Source organism: Fundulus heteroclitus, chromosome 11, assembly GCF_011125445.2.
Source record: "Fundulus heteroclitus isolate FHET01 chromosome 11, MU-UCD_Fhet_4.1, whole genome shotgun sequence".
Classification (NCBI taxonomy): Eukaryota; Metazoa; Chordata; class Actinopteri; order Cyprinodontiformes; family Fundulidae; genus Fundulus; species Fundulus heteroclitus.
In genome coordinates, this window is record NC_046371.1 from 5,100,701 (window position 1) to 5,118,103 (window position 17,403).

General features: G+C 41.8%; 1 protein-coding gene across 3 annotated transcripts in view; it reads right to left on the minus strand.

Annotated features, from left to right (window-relative positions):
* Positions 1 to 629: 629 nt before the first annotated feature.
* The window catches only part of tmem132e (transmembrane protein 132E), a 622,280-nt gene continuing 605,506 nt past the window's right edge, over positions 630 to 17,403 (minus strand). For all 3 annotated transcript variants that reach the window (XM_012868888.3, XM_036142774.1, XM_012868887.3), the window contains exons 8-9: positions 11,384 to 11,578; positions 630 to 3,771 (exon numbers count right to left, since the gene is read on the minus strand). In XM_012868888.3, coding sequence (XP_012724342.2) covers positions 2,701 to 3,771; positions 11,384 to 11,578 — 1,266 coding nt within the window. In that variant the 3' untranslated portion in view covers positions 630 to 2,700. The remainder of the gene's footprint in view (positions 3,772 to 11,383; positions 11,579 to 17,403) is intronic.

A 17,403-nucleotide genomic window follows, 5' to 3' on the forward strand; every position in this document is an offset into this window, starting at 1 on the left:
TTTTTACCACATTTTCCCAGCAATCTTTAACAGACTGAACAGCAAATAGGTTTCTTGCTACTGTGCTTTTAAAGAATTTGAGCATTTCCTACAAGCTTGTGAAAATCACAAGTAGCAGTGGCAGACTAACATGATGAGCATTTTAACATGCTAATGATAGCATGTCGTAAACATGGTAATGTTTGAGATTTGAAGAGAATGATTAAAAATACTATTTCAGCAACCATTAAAAAAAAGAAAACAAAAAACTCACAGTTTTAGCTGAGGAAGATAAAAGCTGTTGAAGCACAGAACATCTTAGGGTAATTTGCCCCAGAGGTAAATATTTGTAGCTGAAAATTATGATTTAGTCCATGCTAGTGTTAGCATCCAAATATTGTGAGCATGCTAGCATTAGCAACGATATGCTAATATTAGCATGTTTGCAATAGCTTTAACAAGCATAGTGTTAATGTTGACATTGTTGTTAGTGTAAACACTCTGAGGTTACTAGTAGCCAGCTAACATTAGCATTAGAGTACGAACGTTAAATTTAATGCTAATAGAAAGAGGCAGCTGACATCAGCTACGTATATGTTAATATTGCGAACATATGAGTTCACAAAAACAATTCAAGTCACTGATCGTCTTCGGGCATTTTCAATGAATTAACAAAAACTTTTGTTTACGTTAGGGTTAGCTTGCTAGGTTAAAACCATGCTACCGTTTGCATTGGATTACAAACTTCTACCTTGATGCTATAGCCTGTGGCTTTTATTGATCAAGAGATAAGTGACAACCTACAAGTTTGGGCTTCTTCAGTAACTGTGAAAAATCAACACATGGTGGATTTTATTGTCGGCAACAATAGTTACATTAGCAGTAGCACACTAAAGTTAGCCTAAATGCTTATGCTACTTAGTATGCCAACAGTTATGCACATGTACCATTGACATCTTAGAAAATGTTTGAGTATTCATTTCAGAAATATATCTTAAATCCTGTTGTCTGACAAATTTTTCAACAGTTGAGACATTGAAAGCATCTGTTTGTTTTAAATGAATCTAAAGTTCCTAATATGTTTCTGTAGATATAGGCGTAGAAATGTCAATGATCGAAGCAAGTTATTAATGTTAGTGTGGTAACATTAACTTTTATTATCATAATTGGTATCCTAACATTAATTGCATATGTTTACCGTTGAGATTTGAATACTTTGTTCCCACATCTGAATATTTTCCAAAATCTAATGTCTTCTGCCAATAAGAAGCCACTTTATACTCAAAACGCTGAATGTCTTTGGCTGTTCAACAAGTAAAATTTTGATTGTTAGCTTTTGCTCGCCAGAGTTACAAGCTTACTTGCATTCAAGTTAGAATGCACACGTTACAGTTAATGGATGACAAAATTAAAGTAGAAATGTCGAGCAGTGCTACAAAACACCTGACCTGAGAATAACTGGACAATTCAAACACAGCTCAATTTATGCATTTCTAAATTTCCTACATTCTCAGAAACTCTAGATTTGCAGAAGGGAAATAAATCTTTAAAAATGTTGATCTGTGCATAGCAAATTCCCACACTGAACCGTCGAATGAGATTCCAGAGTTAAAAGCCTACGTCTGTCACAGGAATCCAGTTTGGGCAACTTTTGACCTGCCACAGGACTATAATGATTCCAGAGGTTCAACCGGATTTCCATTCCTCCGCCTTGGAGAAAGTAACTTCTAACATTTTAAGTAACTCAAATTTGACAGAATTATATACACAAAGAGGAATGTCTGTATGTATGTAGGCCTGACATGACATGCGTGTGAAGCCCGGTAACGTATTTAGTTTATTGATGTGCATGAATGATTATTTAATTACATTATAAACATTTACAAATTTGAAAAACGTTGGCTGATTGTGCCTTAGGTTACCTTTTCATGCGAAGCTCGTCTCTTCATGCTGGAGAACAGCTGTAGTGTTTTTCTTTAATGCTTTACTAAGCTGTCTCAAGCCTCTGAACAATGAGAAAACAGGGTGCCTGCACTGATATAAGTGAACTGTGACCGTTTTTATAAGGCATCAGATTTGTCAGGAACACCAGGAATTGAAGTAGGGCACTGCTTTCATCTACCTACGAAATGTAGAAAATGTAAGTAATGAAGATGAATACAAATCATGAATGTGCTACACCGACGACAATAAAGATTTTGCCATTAAAAGAATGCTTTTTCTACTTTGGCAAAAACAAAATTAATTTCAAAACAGGTTTAATTAGAGTCTTTGACAGTTATTCGTTCATCAAAGGCCTCTTTGTTTGGAGTAGGTACCGTCCTGCAGAGTCCCTCTGAGCCACTGAAACACAACTAACTCATGTCCACATCAGGATTTTGTAAAAGTCACATCCTGAAAAAAACGGGAGCAGCTCTCGTATGTCGTCATGGCTCAGCTTCCAAGTGAAACATGTTTCCTGTAGCCAAGATTTACAGACGTCTCTCTTGTGATTGAGATCCTCTGGTCGAGTCTTTGGCTTCTTGCGTTCTCTTCTGTGTGAGGGTGTATGAGATTACAGCACTGTGCAAACTACATGGAACAAACCCTAACCAGAACAACAACTGACCTTAAAAGTTTGTGAGAAATTATCTTTCACTTGCTTGAAAAAAGAGAAAAATAGAAAGGAACCGTCTCTTTTTAGAAAGTCGAGAGCAGTGCTTTCACATTGCACCTCCTATCTTAGGCTATTTCTTTTATTCTGCGCATGTAGTCATGGAGTTCCTCTGGGTCTTTAAAGCCCATATCCTGGCAAACCCACTGAATGTCCTCTTCGTCTGCTATGGGGATGGAGTTGTAGGGCAGCTCCTCTGTGGGGAGGGTGGTAAAGGTGGTAAACTTGACTCTCTTGCGTTTGGAGGTGGGTGAACTGGCGTCCTCGCCGTTATCCTTGGTCGAACCCCCAGAGCTGCCGTCGCCCCTTCCGTGGACCTGGCTATGAACGCTGGTCTGGGAACTGCCACTACTGTGGTGGTCCCCGTGGCAGCAAGTTTGTACCCCCTCCAAAGGGTTGCTGGGACTCTCCACCTGCTGTGGCGACAGATCGCATTGGGCCCTCAGCGGCTGGCCGTTTCCGAGGAACACCCAGTGGTGAGAATGGTCCATGTTGGCCTGGCCCTCGGGCGGGATGCGCTTATGGCGGTATTTGAGGACAAAAACGATGCAGTTGATAAGAAACACCAATATGGCCAAGCAGAAGACGCCCAGTAAAGCATACATGCCGATCTCAAGATCGGTCATGTTGCGTGGTGAATGCACAAAGTCGTCTTCTTCCTCCTCGTCGCTCTCAGTCGGTCGCTCTTGGTTGCTGACGGTGGGAAAGTTAGTGTAATCCACGGGAACGCTCGCCGGCTGCTCGTTAGAAGTATCATAAATTCTCCCACTGATGTTGGGATCAACGATTGTCCGTCTGGTGACCGACGCCAGCTCAATCTCACCCTCTGTGGTCGTTTCCTCCTCCGAATCCTCCTCTGGGCCGAAGCGGACCTTGACATAGACGGCGGCAGATGCAATGACGCTCTTACGTTTGGTCTTCTGGCAGGCCTCACAGATGGTCATCTCTACACGCACCATTTCGCCCGATCCCTCGCCTTCTGCGACCACCACAGGCCACCGTTGCTGCGGCTCCTGGGAAACCGTCACAACTTTGTCATCCAGGGTGGAGGCGTTGAGGTTGTAGTCTTTGGGATCAAAGTAAGTCAGAGGAGCGGCTGTGTTGTCGCTGAAAAGCATCCAGACAGACAAGCTGGCCTCCTGTCAGAGAGAAAAGAGGGACAGATCAGATGTCTAGTTTCAACAAAAATAACTCTTTTAAAACTACCAAATCATGGGATAACTTTTTGCAGGGTTTGATACGATGTAAAGTTTCTCTGCTGCATTTACTTATTCTGTTAACAAGCTCAAAGGTCATAAACCCACATTTTTGTGTCATTGACTGTCTGATCAGGATGTCTAAAGGAGTTGAAATAACTGATCAAAACACAAAAAAAATTGCTAAATTCAAGGGATCAGTTCAGTTTACCTCAAATAAACAACAAAAGGTGATGTTATCTGAAAAACAAGGTCAAAAATAAAAATAGTTTGCTCTAAACATTTTAGAAGTATAGGAAAACTTGTGCCAGCGATAGACAATACGGCTTTTCAATTGTTTTGATCCATCTGTATCATTGTTCATGCTGATTGGTCTACCGTCTGTGTTGTGCGCAGACACCTTCGAATAAATTGCATTATTTTCTGGGAACTTAGTACTTGGCAAAGGCCAATAGAAAGAGCGTGTCCTATTGTGGTGATAAGAAACAAGGTTTTCATTTCGACTTTATTCTGGGCACATAAGCTGACTTTTAGTTGAAACAGAAGGCTTTTTGAATTAAAAAAAACAAAAAACATTAGCGGTTTCCTGCAGAAGACAGTTGCAGAGCTTTGTCTGAAGGCAGAACCTTGCTGTTTGCTGTGTGTGTCACACAGCAGACGGTTAGAGATGAGACACAATGCCTAGGCCTTAACCATTACAGCTGCCGGCTTTTGTGGCGTTCTACCCGCCCGCTGGGTTCTGCGTGCACCCTGCGTGAGTGCGCTGTGGTTCAGATCCAGGAAAAGTGCAGGAAAATACACTTTTTCTTAATCACTCCACATTTCCTTACACATTTCTTGGCAATTCAGGTAAGGTTGTGTAAAAAACCCTTGTAATAAATCAATTTCTAGCTGCGGTATCTAACCATGAAGCTGCAGAGAAATTCTTATTTGTAAATTCGACTAAATTTATTCAGTGGAGTAGGAATCCACATTAAAGGAAATCTATTTGAATATAAATGTAACCAAAGCACGTTTTAAATGTACACCCTTTTAGGCTGGTCAATTAGCTTTAAATGAGAAATTAATGATTTGTTGTTGGTGTGACACAGGGAGCCATTATTTAAAATGGGAAGGAACTTTTTTCCATTTAACCTTAATTTACACAGTTATTCTCAACCGAGAATTAAAGGTGATTGTGTGATAATCTTTAGTCAAAAATATCTACTAAAAACAGCTATAAGTCATCTAAACCTGCTCATATCCAAGTCAGCACAATAACTGAATTATAATTTAATATTTATAATTGTGGGTGTTGCTGTAGAGCCAAATTAACAGTAAATTTTGTCCATAAATTACATTTAAATTATAATGTTTTCATCTGATGCTGTCCATCATGCAGAGCTAAACAATAAAATAAATGTTTTTGGTTTAGAGCAGATGTCACTTTATTATTATTATTTTTAAATAATTTATTTATTTAAATTCTTTATTTATTTTTTAGAGCAGATGTCATTTAAATTTGCCCATAATAATAATAATAATTCATGAAAACATTTAAATAGAGGACAATAAGCAGATGCAGATAAGACAGCCCAACCCAAACTATAGATATGCAGCGATGAAAACGTTTAACGAGCCCTTATCTCATTAAGAAGCGCTAAATGAACCAATATGGGGTCTTTGAACTTGGCTATGAATGTTTTAGGTGGTAAACTCTGAGAGCTTTAATCTGTGTGAGCTGAATTGAAAACTAGCTCTTCTGAAGGATAAACTAGTGCAAAATTGTCCACTTTTGTCTCTCCCAGTGGTTTAAATCTTTTTTTTTTTTCTATAGAGGTGACAGAGCTACAGCAGCAGGTTTGCAGAGATGATTGTAAAACAAATACCGCGTACAAGTCATGGCTGTTTAATTCTGCAGCTAAGGAGAAATAAACAGCACACAGTTTTAACGAGATTGGATCTTGTCTGCTCCATTAACTCGCAGTTGATACAGAGCAGCAACATCATCTACTACGCCAAAAAACACCGATTATACAGTTTAAAACATATTCTGATTGGTTTAGACTTTTTTTTTTGTTGAAATCGGCTCAGTTCACAAAATTGTTGAGAAACGTTAGAAAATACAGAAAATCAATTCTTAATACTTCACTGCCAGATGAAAGATTGTCTTTTGGAAGTGTTTTATAATAATAATAATAATAATAATAATAATAATAATAATAATAATAATAATAATAATAATCCTTGCTGAAGAAACCCCATAACTTACAGCAACATTTAATTTCCCTTTGAGATTAATAAAGTATTTATAAATTAATTGGAATAAGGAAAACTCCTCTCTCCAACTTGGGTGTGTTTAATTCACAAGTTATTCCCATGCATGCAGCATCGATTCAGGATGAAGATTTCAGACGTTCCAGCATTTGTAGATTACAATGAGATTCCAGGTAAGAGTGACTGAAATGATCTTCATCTGTGTGAGAACCCGGCTTTGAGGAGCTCCGTTATCTGGACAGAGTTTTCTGTAAAGCAGCTACTCCTGAAAATTCAACTTAATCTGATGCACGGTGCCTGATGTATCCACATGTCCTGGATACATCAACTTTGGATGTCTTTCTACAGATGTCAGAATAGGAACAGACAGAAAGGAAGACTCAAAAACTCCCTCGGGGGGAGAATATGTCCCTTTTTTTCCTGGAAACACTTTAGGATCCCCCCAGGAGAAGCTTGAGAGACGACTGTTTTAATTCCCGTGCCAGACCGTTGCCTCGTTCACTAAAAGGTGGAAGACAATTATATCCTTAGAAAGCTAACTTTATTTAAGTGGCCATCAGCTGAGCTACTGCTGCAAAAACAACTTGATGTCATGGCTGGTTGGCTGTATGTATGGATTGACTGATGGCTGGATGGACGTATGGATGGATGGATGAATAAATGCCTTTGTGGCTGGCTGGCTGGCTGGCTGGTTGGCTAGCTGGATGGATGGAGGAGTAACTGGATGGATGAATACAGGGGTGACAGTGGCGCAGTGGTTAGGGAGTTTCTCCTGCAATTGGCGGGTCCCCAGCTCTGACCGTCTCAACCGTTGTGCCATTGGGCAAAACACTTCACCCGCATTGCCGGTGGGGCTGATGTATGGCGGCCTCGCCTCTGTTAGTCCGCCCCAGGGCAGCTGTGGCTGCTAGCATAGCTCACCACCGTCAGGGAGTGAATGACTGACTAACTGTAGTGTGAAGCACCTTGGAGGTCGTCAGACTAGTTAAAGCGCTATACAAGTAAAAGCCATTTACCATAACAGATGGATGACTAGATTGGATGGGTGGATGACTGGACAGACTGCCGGGTGGACGGATGGATGGCTGGTTTGCTGGATGGATGGACGGACTTTGAGATGAATGGACTGTTCTGTTAAAAATCTTGAGCTTAAAGTGTAACTCATCCTGATGTAAACGCATAACTCCACCCCCCAGACACATTCTGAAAAATGCCATTAAAGTGGGCGGTTCCAGAAGACACGGCTGAGCGGTGTTAGATTTAAAGAGAGCTCGTTGCTGCGGCGGTCGGGATGAGGGAAAGTGACCTGTTCAAACATGGAGGGACCAGGGCAACGTCTGGTGGTTTTCCCAAGGAACTGTCTATTGAGGTGGGAGATTTTTCAGCCCGTCCCCCCAAACACAGGGCTATGGTGATGAAAACATGCACCGTTTTAAACCAATAGGAATATTACACTGCAATAACCACAGTTCAACCCTAAGAGGGCAGCACTGAGACAGCTTTTAGACATATTGCAGAACTATACAAATTCACACAAAAATGTAAACAAATTGCACAGCAACATTAAAGTAGCACCCTTAGGCTCAGTATATACAGATTATCTGTAAAAAAAAAAAAAAAAGTTGATTTTGGGGTGAGTTACACTTTAATGAGACGAATGACGATAAATGGCGCCAAAACTGAATAAAATTCAGGTGTTCTGTTAAAAGCTGGTAACCCTAACCCTAAAGCAGGCTGTGATCCCTTTCTGTATTAATGTCCCTTAGAGGAACATTCAGCATTATTAATCCTTGTTGTTCCACTGCTCTCTCTGACATTTCGGGAAACAACTGGCGAACCTCGTGTTCGGTATGAGCCTCAGCACGCAAACGGACCTCCTGTCTCTGATGGGGACCAGGATGTGCCAGAAAAGACGCTGCACCCGTCGTCGCATCAAACGGTGAGTCGGTCTTTTTGTGTTAGCAGAGCGCGATGTTCTCATTTTGTCTTTTTCTGTCGCTCTTTGCCGTCTGAACTCCCCCAGGGGAGAGACTGGATAAAAAAAATGCCTCGAATTCTGCATGGCGGTTACCTGACGCCATTCATCCGCCACGGACGGAAGCCCCACCGGCGTGCCCTGTAATCAGGCAGCGTTTGACAGGCTCCGCGGTTAGCGGTCGGCTTAAACGTCAGCTACCAGCCATTAGGACGGATGATGAGAGAGGGAGGACTTTGTTTCAACAGTTTTCAGCAGTGTCAAACAGATGAACCCTCACTTTGCATAGAGGAAGAAAAAAAGAAGAAGCTTTTGTTCACGTTTGGCGACACAGTTCTAAAACAGAATCTCTGTCATCTCAACAAGACAGTAATAACAGCTCTTTTTTTAAATAATTAATGCATTAAATATGAACATTTGCTTCTAAAGGTCCATCTGATGTATGCATTTCAATAATTTCACGAGCAGCAGGCATATCACGGTCGGATTCTGCTAGAGACGATTTATAATAAACTGAAAGATTTGAGTTTGAAAGTGATGGAGACTAATGCAAAAAGGAAAAAAAAAAAAGAAAAAAAAAGGGGTCTCGTTGCAAAAAATCTTCCCCATCAAGGTTTATACGTTTCATTCATCTCTACAGTAATAGAGGACATTTAGAAAGTTCTCCAGTGAAACGAACTCAAATGGCTTGAAATAGCTCCAGCCAGCAGGCCGGCGAGAGACGTGCCCGCCGGAGGAATTGCTGCCTTTTATGGCCTGGCCTTGGAGAGCACTTAGGACAATACATTACAATAATTAAATTTCAAGGTGGCCAAGAAGCGGAAAGCAGGAAAAATTGGGATTTAATGCCTGCCTCTCGCTCAGTCATGCCCAGCGTGGCTGTTGTTGCATTTTTAGCAGCGGTGGAGGGGAAGGCAGGAAAAGGGCAGAGCGGGAACAGCGCTGAGGCGAACACATGTTCTATTCCGGGTTGAAGTGGGGATCCCAATCAATCCTTTCCACAGATCCACCTCCCTACGCCTTTGCTTTGCCCATGCGAACAAAACAAATGTCCATATTGTTGCCGTTTATTTCAGGAACTGAATCTATGTTGGGGGGAATATATTTGTACATATTTTAGAAGCATTTCTTTCTCTCCAGGCTCAGTTAATAATTGAGTTATAAGAGGAACAGAATGAAAACTTACAGCGGCAGCATTTATCTGGCGTTCCTCCCCGACAGTGCAGGCTACTGCCGAAAACTGACAGCACGTTAAAAAAAAAAATCTTTATTACTTGAAACCAGTGCCTACAGATTTATCTCACCACTCAGATGTAATAAGTTAGGAAACGCAGCGTTATAAAAGCGCCTGAGGCATTAATCCTGAAGGATTCTGTTGCTGGTGACTGGTCTGTTGTAATTTGTTTTTATTCAGTGTAACAGAGTTCAGCATCACTGCTTTTAGTAATTGTGCCAACCGATAAGATGGGTCCAAGGTTTGAGATCCTGCTTCATGTAGTCAGACAGGGACGTCTTGATTTTACACGTCAGCCATTAATCAAGAATAGAATTTAAAATTCTTCTTCTAACGTATAAAGCCTTCATCAGCCATCATATATCAGAGCTCTGATTACCCCGTATGTTCCTAACAGAGCACTTCGCTCTCAGACTGCAGGTCTGCTGGTGGTTCCTAGAGTCTCTAAAAGTAGAATGGGAGGCAGATCCTTTAGCTATCAGGCTCCTCTCCTGTGAAACCAACTCCCAGTTTTGGTCCGTGAGGCAGACACCCCGTCTACTTTTAAGACTAATCTTAAAACTTTCCTTTTTGACAAAGCTTCTAGTTAGAGTGGCTCATGTTACTCTGAGCTACCTCTATAGTTATGCTGCTATAGGCTTAGGCTGCTGGAGGACATCAGGGTCTATTTCTCTTACTCTGCTGAGTTCTCCTACTGCTCTCCAATTTTGCATTGCTGGTTGTTATTTAAACTTTTAACTTTTTGTTCTCTGTCATTTTTTTCTTCATAGAAGGTACACCTGGTCTGGCGTTCTGTTAGCTGTGACATCATCAGGGGAGGCAGATCATCCACTATTACCATCTAACATAGAAAGTACTCCTGGATCAATGTGAGCTTCTGAGCTTTCTGTGTCTCTGCTCTGTCTTTACTAAGCCCCAGTGGGTGGAGGCAGATGAGCGTTCACACTGAGCCTGGTTCTGGTTCTGCTGGAGGTTCTCCTCCCTGTTAAAGGGGAGTTTTCCTCTCCACTGTCGCTTCATGCATGCTCAGTATGAGGGATTGCTGCAAAGCCATCAACAATGCAGACGACTGTCCACTGTGGCTCTACGCTCTTTCAGGAGGAGTGAATGCTGCTTGGAGAGACTTGATGCAACCTGCTGGTTCCCTTATATTGGACATTTTCTGACCAATCTGTATAATTTGATTGAATTGGACTTTGTAAAGTGCCTTCAATTGAATTCATCAGGGGGCTGCACAGTGGCGCAGTGGGTAGCACTGGTGCCTTGCAGCAAGAAGGTCCTGGGTTCAAGTCCAACCCTGGGTCTTTCTGGGGTTTGCATGTTCTCCCTGCGCATGTGAGGGTTCTCTCCAGGTACTCCGGCTTCCTCCTACAGTGGATGCGGATGGATAGATGAATTAATCAGGCCTGAATGTGGCCGATGAAAATAAATCCGGGATTTTGTGGCTGATAGCAGATATGCTGGTGAAGGTTCTCAGTCATCCAGGTCATGGTCATTCCAGAAAAAAAGTAAAAAACAAAGCAACTGGACTTGTTTTACGTAGTTGAAGACGTTTTGCTTCCTCTCCAGGAAGCTTTCTCAATTCAAAAAGTCTGGAGTAATGTGGAGTAACAAGCTTTATACTACTGCCCAAACAAAGGCCTTGTAAAGGCTTAGACAACATGCATGTTGTCTAAGCCTTTACAAGGCATTTGTTTGGGTGCAAATACTTTTTCAAAACCCTGCATGTGTTGAACTCAGTTGTCTTTCAGAGACAGGGACTGCATTTAGAATCTGATAATGTTTACTGTTAGATTATGGCAGAAATGTGAAGGGAATAACCCCCCCCCCCCCCCCCCCCCCCAGCTCGGGCAGGTAGCACATCTTGGCTTGTCCCTGATTACGACCTGCAGGCATCCCTCGAGAAAGCCGAACTTAGAGCCATGCCTGCATTTCTTTAGGTGACACCAGTTGTGATTTGGACCCCTTTGCTTCTCGTTTACCTGAGGCCGAGGACATTTTCAGGTGAGCGGAATAGATTATGAAACAACCTCCCTGTCCACATTTAGTTTCGTCACCGCTCCCTGTCGGGCCGATAGTTCCCGCCGTACCTGTTTGAGGACGGTGAGCGTCTGGATGCCGGACGCCTTGGCCACCATGGTGTGGCTGTTGCCTAGGCTGGGCTGCAGGGACAGGGCGAGGCCCGACACGGTGTGCACCCGCAGCTCCGTGATGGAAACCTTGTCGTCCGTGACGAGGAACGACGCCTCCCCCAGCACCGCGTCCACGGCCAGCGGAGACTCCACCTGCGGAGAAAGAGAGAGAGAGAGAGATGAGGCGCTTTCATTGCGTCGCCACATGACAGGAGGGGGACGTCGCTTTAGTCCAGAATAGACAACAGCTTTATTGTCTTTGTGAAACTCATAAAGCCCATGACAAGCCAATTTTAGATTAAAGCGCCGTGTGCTTCGGTTTGTTCCAGTGCGTCTGGAATCCATGTGTCAATGCCTCCCAGTCTATCAAAGCGGGGGTAAAAAAAAGAGAAAAGAAATCAACCAAATGATAAAAAAGCCCCACTTGAGACGGAGTCCATCACCATCAGCTGCTAGCAGACAGCAAATAACAACGTGAAGCTGTAAACGCATGTCTCAAAGTGACGGCTGGATGGAATAAAAAAAAAATAAAAGCGCCAACACACACACACATCTGAGTGTCGTGGATAATCCCAGCCCTTTGATGGGTGTCTGCACAAAGCCCCTTTGGCCACTTATAAAAACGCCACCGTTTCACATCGCCGTCGCAGGCAGAGGTCATGAGGGACAGCTATCACAGTGAAGAGCCATTCAGCCAGGCAGCGGCCTCGCTCTTAAAGTCATACGGGGAAATCAATTCCAGCTTCATCTGGGGCGTTTTATAACTCCGGAGCCGGAGTCAAAAAGCGTGAGAAAGCTGCAGCGGCGGCGGCGGCGGCCGAGCGTTCGCTGTCCGACAGGGCCTCCAAAAATCAACGTCGGCCGAAACCTTGAAACAACCGACAGTCGTTCCAGGCGTGCGCCGTCGAGCTCCCAGGTCTGATTTACAGCCAGCGTGACGAGCCCATGTTTCATCTGATGAAAACAGAGCGATAAAGATGGCACACCTGAGGCTCCCATTATAGGGTCAGTTTTCCCAGCCTCTGCCTCAGGGCCGGCCCAAGGTTGTACGGGGCCTTAAGCAGTGGCGGTTCTAGACCAAATTTACCAGGGGGGCCAAGGTGGGGCCAGTGTTTTTTCACAGGGGCACAGAACAAAAAAATGAAACAATAAAATGGCAATATTTAACTGTGTAATAATATTAAGTGAGCCACTTGTGGTTTTGGAACTGCAGGTTTCAGTCCCCTGATCTAGCAGTTGAAAACTTGCCCCCAGCTCAATACGGCTAAAGCTAAACGTGAAACGTCTTAATTTTTAAACCCGTTTTAGAGTAAAACTGTATAGGTAAAATATAAAATTGGTCAAAGTAACCAATCAGTTATGGTTTCTTTGCCATTGCAAATAATTATGATAAGTGTATTTAATCTTATGTCTTTAGTACAGGGGCCATAGCAGGGGCCAGGACCATTTCTACAGGGGCATGGGCCCCTGTTTGCCCCTGTCTAGAACCGCCCCTGGCCTTAAGCAGAGAAGGATTTGGGGCCCCAGCTCCAGATAAGACCGACTCCACCGCTAACTGGGAGGAATCACAGATAATTGTTTATTATTTGCTGAGACACATCAAATTGTAACTATGGCACCACAACCATCAAACTATGAGGATGATTAATGGCATTTTTACAAATGAAACTTACCATTTCTTTTAAATCTCAAATCCAAATAAGTACAATGTTTTAATTTAACATCAATCAGATGTTAAATTCTCAATAAACAAACATTAAAACATCTGATCTACGGTCTGGGTTAAACTGTGAGCATTAGGTTCCCTGATGGTTTGAGGGCCCTAAGCAGCAGCTTAGGTGGCTTATGCATTGGGCCGGCTGCGCTCTGGGTGCGATTTAATTGATTAAAGGAGAAATTTGTCCTTTGGTGTGATGCAATCCTACGGCTCGTACCAAATCATCTGAGGAAACAGAAGAACGGGCAGATGTCTCATTTATTCAGAGCTGATGTGTTGTGCCGCATTGTGTCAAAAAAAAAAATTCATTTTCTCTCCTTTTTCTTTTAAAAGAATAAAATTAAATGACAGCTGTGGAAAAATTTGGACACAACTTACTCACAAAAGACACACAGACGTTCTAAACCTGCCAACAGAACCCGTACAAGTTACTTTGCAGCTGCAGATTTATTGGTTTCAAGATTGTTTTTTTTATTTTTAGACGTCTCTAATAATCTTTGCTCCACACTAAATCCAAAGTTTAATTTAGTACATTTATTTAGTGTGTAGAAAAACCCAATGTTAAGAAATAGTTGTTTCTAAAAACAGTGGCCACACTTTAGGCACTTCTAGTAATAAATATAGGTGAATCATGTTTATTTATTACTTTAAAAAAAAAAAAAAAGTCAATCAGTTCCAATATAATGTATTTATGTAGCAGCAGTTCATGTCAAGGCACTTTACAAAGAAGAGCATCCATGAACTTTTTAAGGCTTTCTGTTGCCCTGAGGTATAAACATGACTTTGCACATTTTGCCCTCTGTCTCAGCCACTTATCAAGATGGGAAAGACAAGAGAACATGCAAAGAGTGTTGATCTCTAAAGGTCAGAAAATGGCGACGAGGAAACAAAAAGGACTCGTCTAGACGTGCCGACATCCGCCGTCAGAGCAATGATTGAAAAGATTAAAACTGGAACTGTGACAAGGCTGAAGGGGGAACAAAGTTTATCTTGTCACCAGTGTTGGGTAAGTTACTTTAAAAATGTAATCCTTTACAGTTACAAGTTACTTTGTTTAAAATGTAATTGTAGTGTAACTTTTTCGATTACTTTTAAAAAGTAATGTAACTAATTACTTTAATTATTTTTTGATTACTTTAAGGTTTTAATGAGTATTGACCCATGTTCAACATTTAATTTTTGAGAACTGAATGTGAACCTTAAAAAAGCGGAATTGGGAATTGACACTTGTATGACTCTATTCCTGTATATCCATCAGTAGTTAAAGGACAAGAGTCAGCAAATGCAAATTCTGCCCTGTAAAACAATGACAGCACTATTGTTGCTGTATGATCTGAAGCCCCATTTGGAGCTTTTAAACAGGCTTTGAAAAACTTTGATAATTTGCTGCTGTAATATTATAGATTTTTTAGAATAAAAAGCTAGCAGATGTGCATAATCAAAAATAACAGAAATACAATTATAGAGCATTCAGTATTGTAAGAAAGCCCACACTGTTTCTGGATAAATAGATTATTGTATGAGCAGTTTTGCAGTTTCACAACACACGTCGGCTCTCACGGTTTATTGTTGTGTGTGAATAACAAGAGGTGGCTGTCAACAAGCTTGAAGGCTGTCATTTTTGATGCGCTGCTTGAGCTGAAATAAAACCGTGAAACGTCCGCTCGCTTGCTGTTCTTTCAGAAGGCTCCACCAGCACAGGATGGATCATCAGAGTGATGGAGACAAGGAGCCGTAGCGGGAAACGGCGATACAAGCAATAAAAATATCATTACATATTTCGCAAAGGTTTTTCTTTATATTTTTAAAAAAATTTAACTAAATTTGTAATTCTTAAAATTTTCGGAAGTAACTGTAACTGAATTACATATTTTCTCATTGTAACTGTAACGAATTACAGTTACTCTTTTTTTGTAATTAAATTACGCCGTTACATGTAATCCGTTACTCCCCAATACTGCTTGTCACCATGAGGAGAATAAAGAAATCTCACTGCTAGAGAACCAAAGCCATGATTGGTTTCTTCAAGTCTGGTCCAAAGCAACCGGTTCATGCTATCTAAAAGGCAAATACGTTGCCTCGGAGTCATGCCAATAAAAGCCTATTTCAGTCCTACCATCACAAATGTTTAAAGTCAAATGAAACTTTACATGAAACGGTGTGCTTTACTCCGATCAGATCAATATCGACTGTCCAGGTATTTTCACAGTTTTGCAACTGAGATCTGATGCGTTTTGAAAGTGTTGCTTCAATTCCCTGTGCAATGCATATTCGGATTTTGTTTTTGGAAAAAGCTGGGGTTGTGGTTGTGAGTGAAGTGCAAGGGTCAGAATCCCAAACTGGTGACATTTCTGCATTAAATATTTCTGTCCAGCCAGGTTTTACAAACTTTCACATCACTTAATCATCCACCGGAGACGGGCCATTATTAAATTGGTTGTCCCCTGGCAGTACACTCAAGCGTTCATTTAGCTAAAACGGGTGGAAATGCTCGCAGCATGCAAGCCAGTGGTTGTATTTCCTGAATTTGCAGCGGCAGAGCTTTGTTGCTTTTTATTCTAATCCTTAAATCAACGGCTGATTGAGTCCAAGGCCAGTGGGTGAATGCAGTATACTGCAGTTAGCAGAGAAAGAAGCGGGTCCTTAAAGAGGCTCATGGCTGCTAGTGACTGTGGACCGACTCACACAGATACTGATAGCATTATCTGTAGTTTTTAAAAGCAATCTTTTGCCAATCAATGAACTAATTAAAATCTGTAGACTTCTTATTTCATTATCAACAGAGCAGAGAAGATCTGAACTAGGAAACATGTTAATTCCTATTTTGACAGGGAACACGGCTTTATCTTTCAAATGTGATATATTCACTAAAAATCCATGTATGTCCGAACATTTTTTAAAAATATTCTCAGATGGTAATCTTTCCATCTGCTTCAAAACACGGCTGTGAACCAAATATTTTCGTTCTAATATCGTTCTAATCCATTTTTCTCCCCCAACTGCATTTTTCTTTTAGCTAAAACTTAGAAAATGAATAAAGAAACCACCAGTACGCTCTAAAAATTCTCAAAACAATCCCAGAAGACCACATCTGTATACCTAAACCTGCTGTGCTTTTTTTTTTTTGTCTGGCTGCTTGATCAAATATTTTGTAAAAGAAAATTATGATCAACCTAATTTGCATCAAGTCTCACATTTTAATGGGTTAGATCAAAATTGAAGCAATGTGCACAGTTTTTTTCTTTAGGAAGGTTCAAGGATTATAGGAGAGCAAAGGTTTCAAAGGTTAAGCATCATTCAAAGAACATATCCTAAAATAAGGCAGTTTTTGGCAATTTTAGTGGATTTTGTGACTTTTGTCAATAAGCCATGCCCACTTCTGTCAATCATGACCACTTTGCAGACAGAGCCTCTGGGCTACCCTGTGAAAAATCAATGACCAAAACCGGCCAGCTTTGTTTTCACCCGCATACACTTCAGAGGAGTGAATTACCTCCACAGCGAGTTCTGCACAGACCCGTCATCGACTCAGCCTGAACCGTGTTGGAGCTGTAAGACATTTTAAACCTGCAGGGTAATAAACCCTGAGGGCCAGCATCGCTAGGTCCAGATGTAATGTACCTAAACACTCGACAAACACAAAACTATGCACACATTCAGGAAAAATAGTCACTTCTATTTGGGAAGGATCTAATTGGATTTGAAAGTCACATTGTCAGCCGGCGTTTTTTTTTCTCTTTATGCTCCGAGTGTTTCTCATTAAGCCTGTTTTGAAAGATGTTTAAATTCTCTTGCACATATGTAAAGGAGCCGTAAAAGCGTGCACACGCTGGATCTGCCGTTGTGCACATCTAAAAATGGTAACCCGAAATAAATCAGCAGACAATGGACAGATGTTCCAGCTGTGCAACACGTCTTATTTTCTCCGACAGCACCGAAGCATCTGTTCGGTGTCTGGAGGAAAGAAAACGAGGCAGAACAAAGAGAGGCATGTTTTATTTGTGTGCCTTTTCTGAATGCTTCAACCTGCCTGGCTGTCTTCTACAGACCCAGCAGCGCTTAGAGCAGAGCTCCTCTTCCACGCTGCTCACTCGGCTGCTCTGGTGTTAAAGTCAAGGTTTTTGAGTTTTTCACAGCCTAACCTCCTTCCCCGCTCCGTCTGGTCCACTCCCCGGCCTCCCTGCTCCTGCAGCAGGCCCTCGCTTTCTCTCCATCACCTTCTGCCTTCAGCCAGCGTTACCTCAGCTTTCCTCACTCCTCC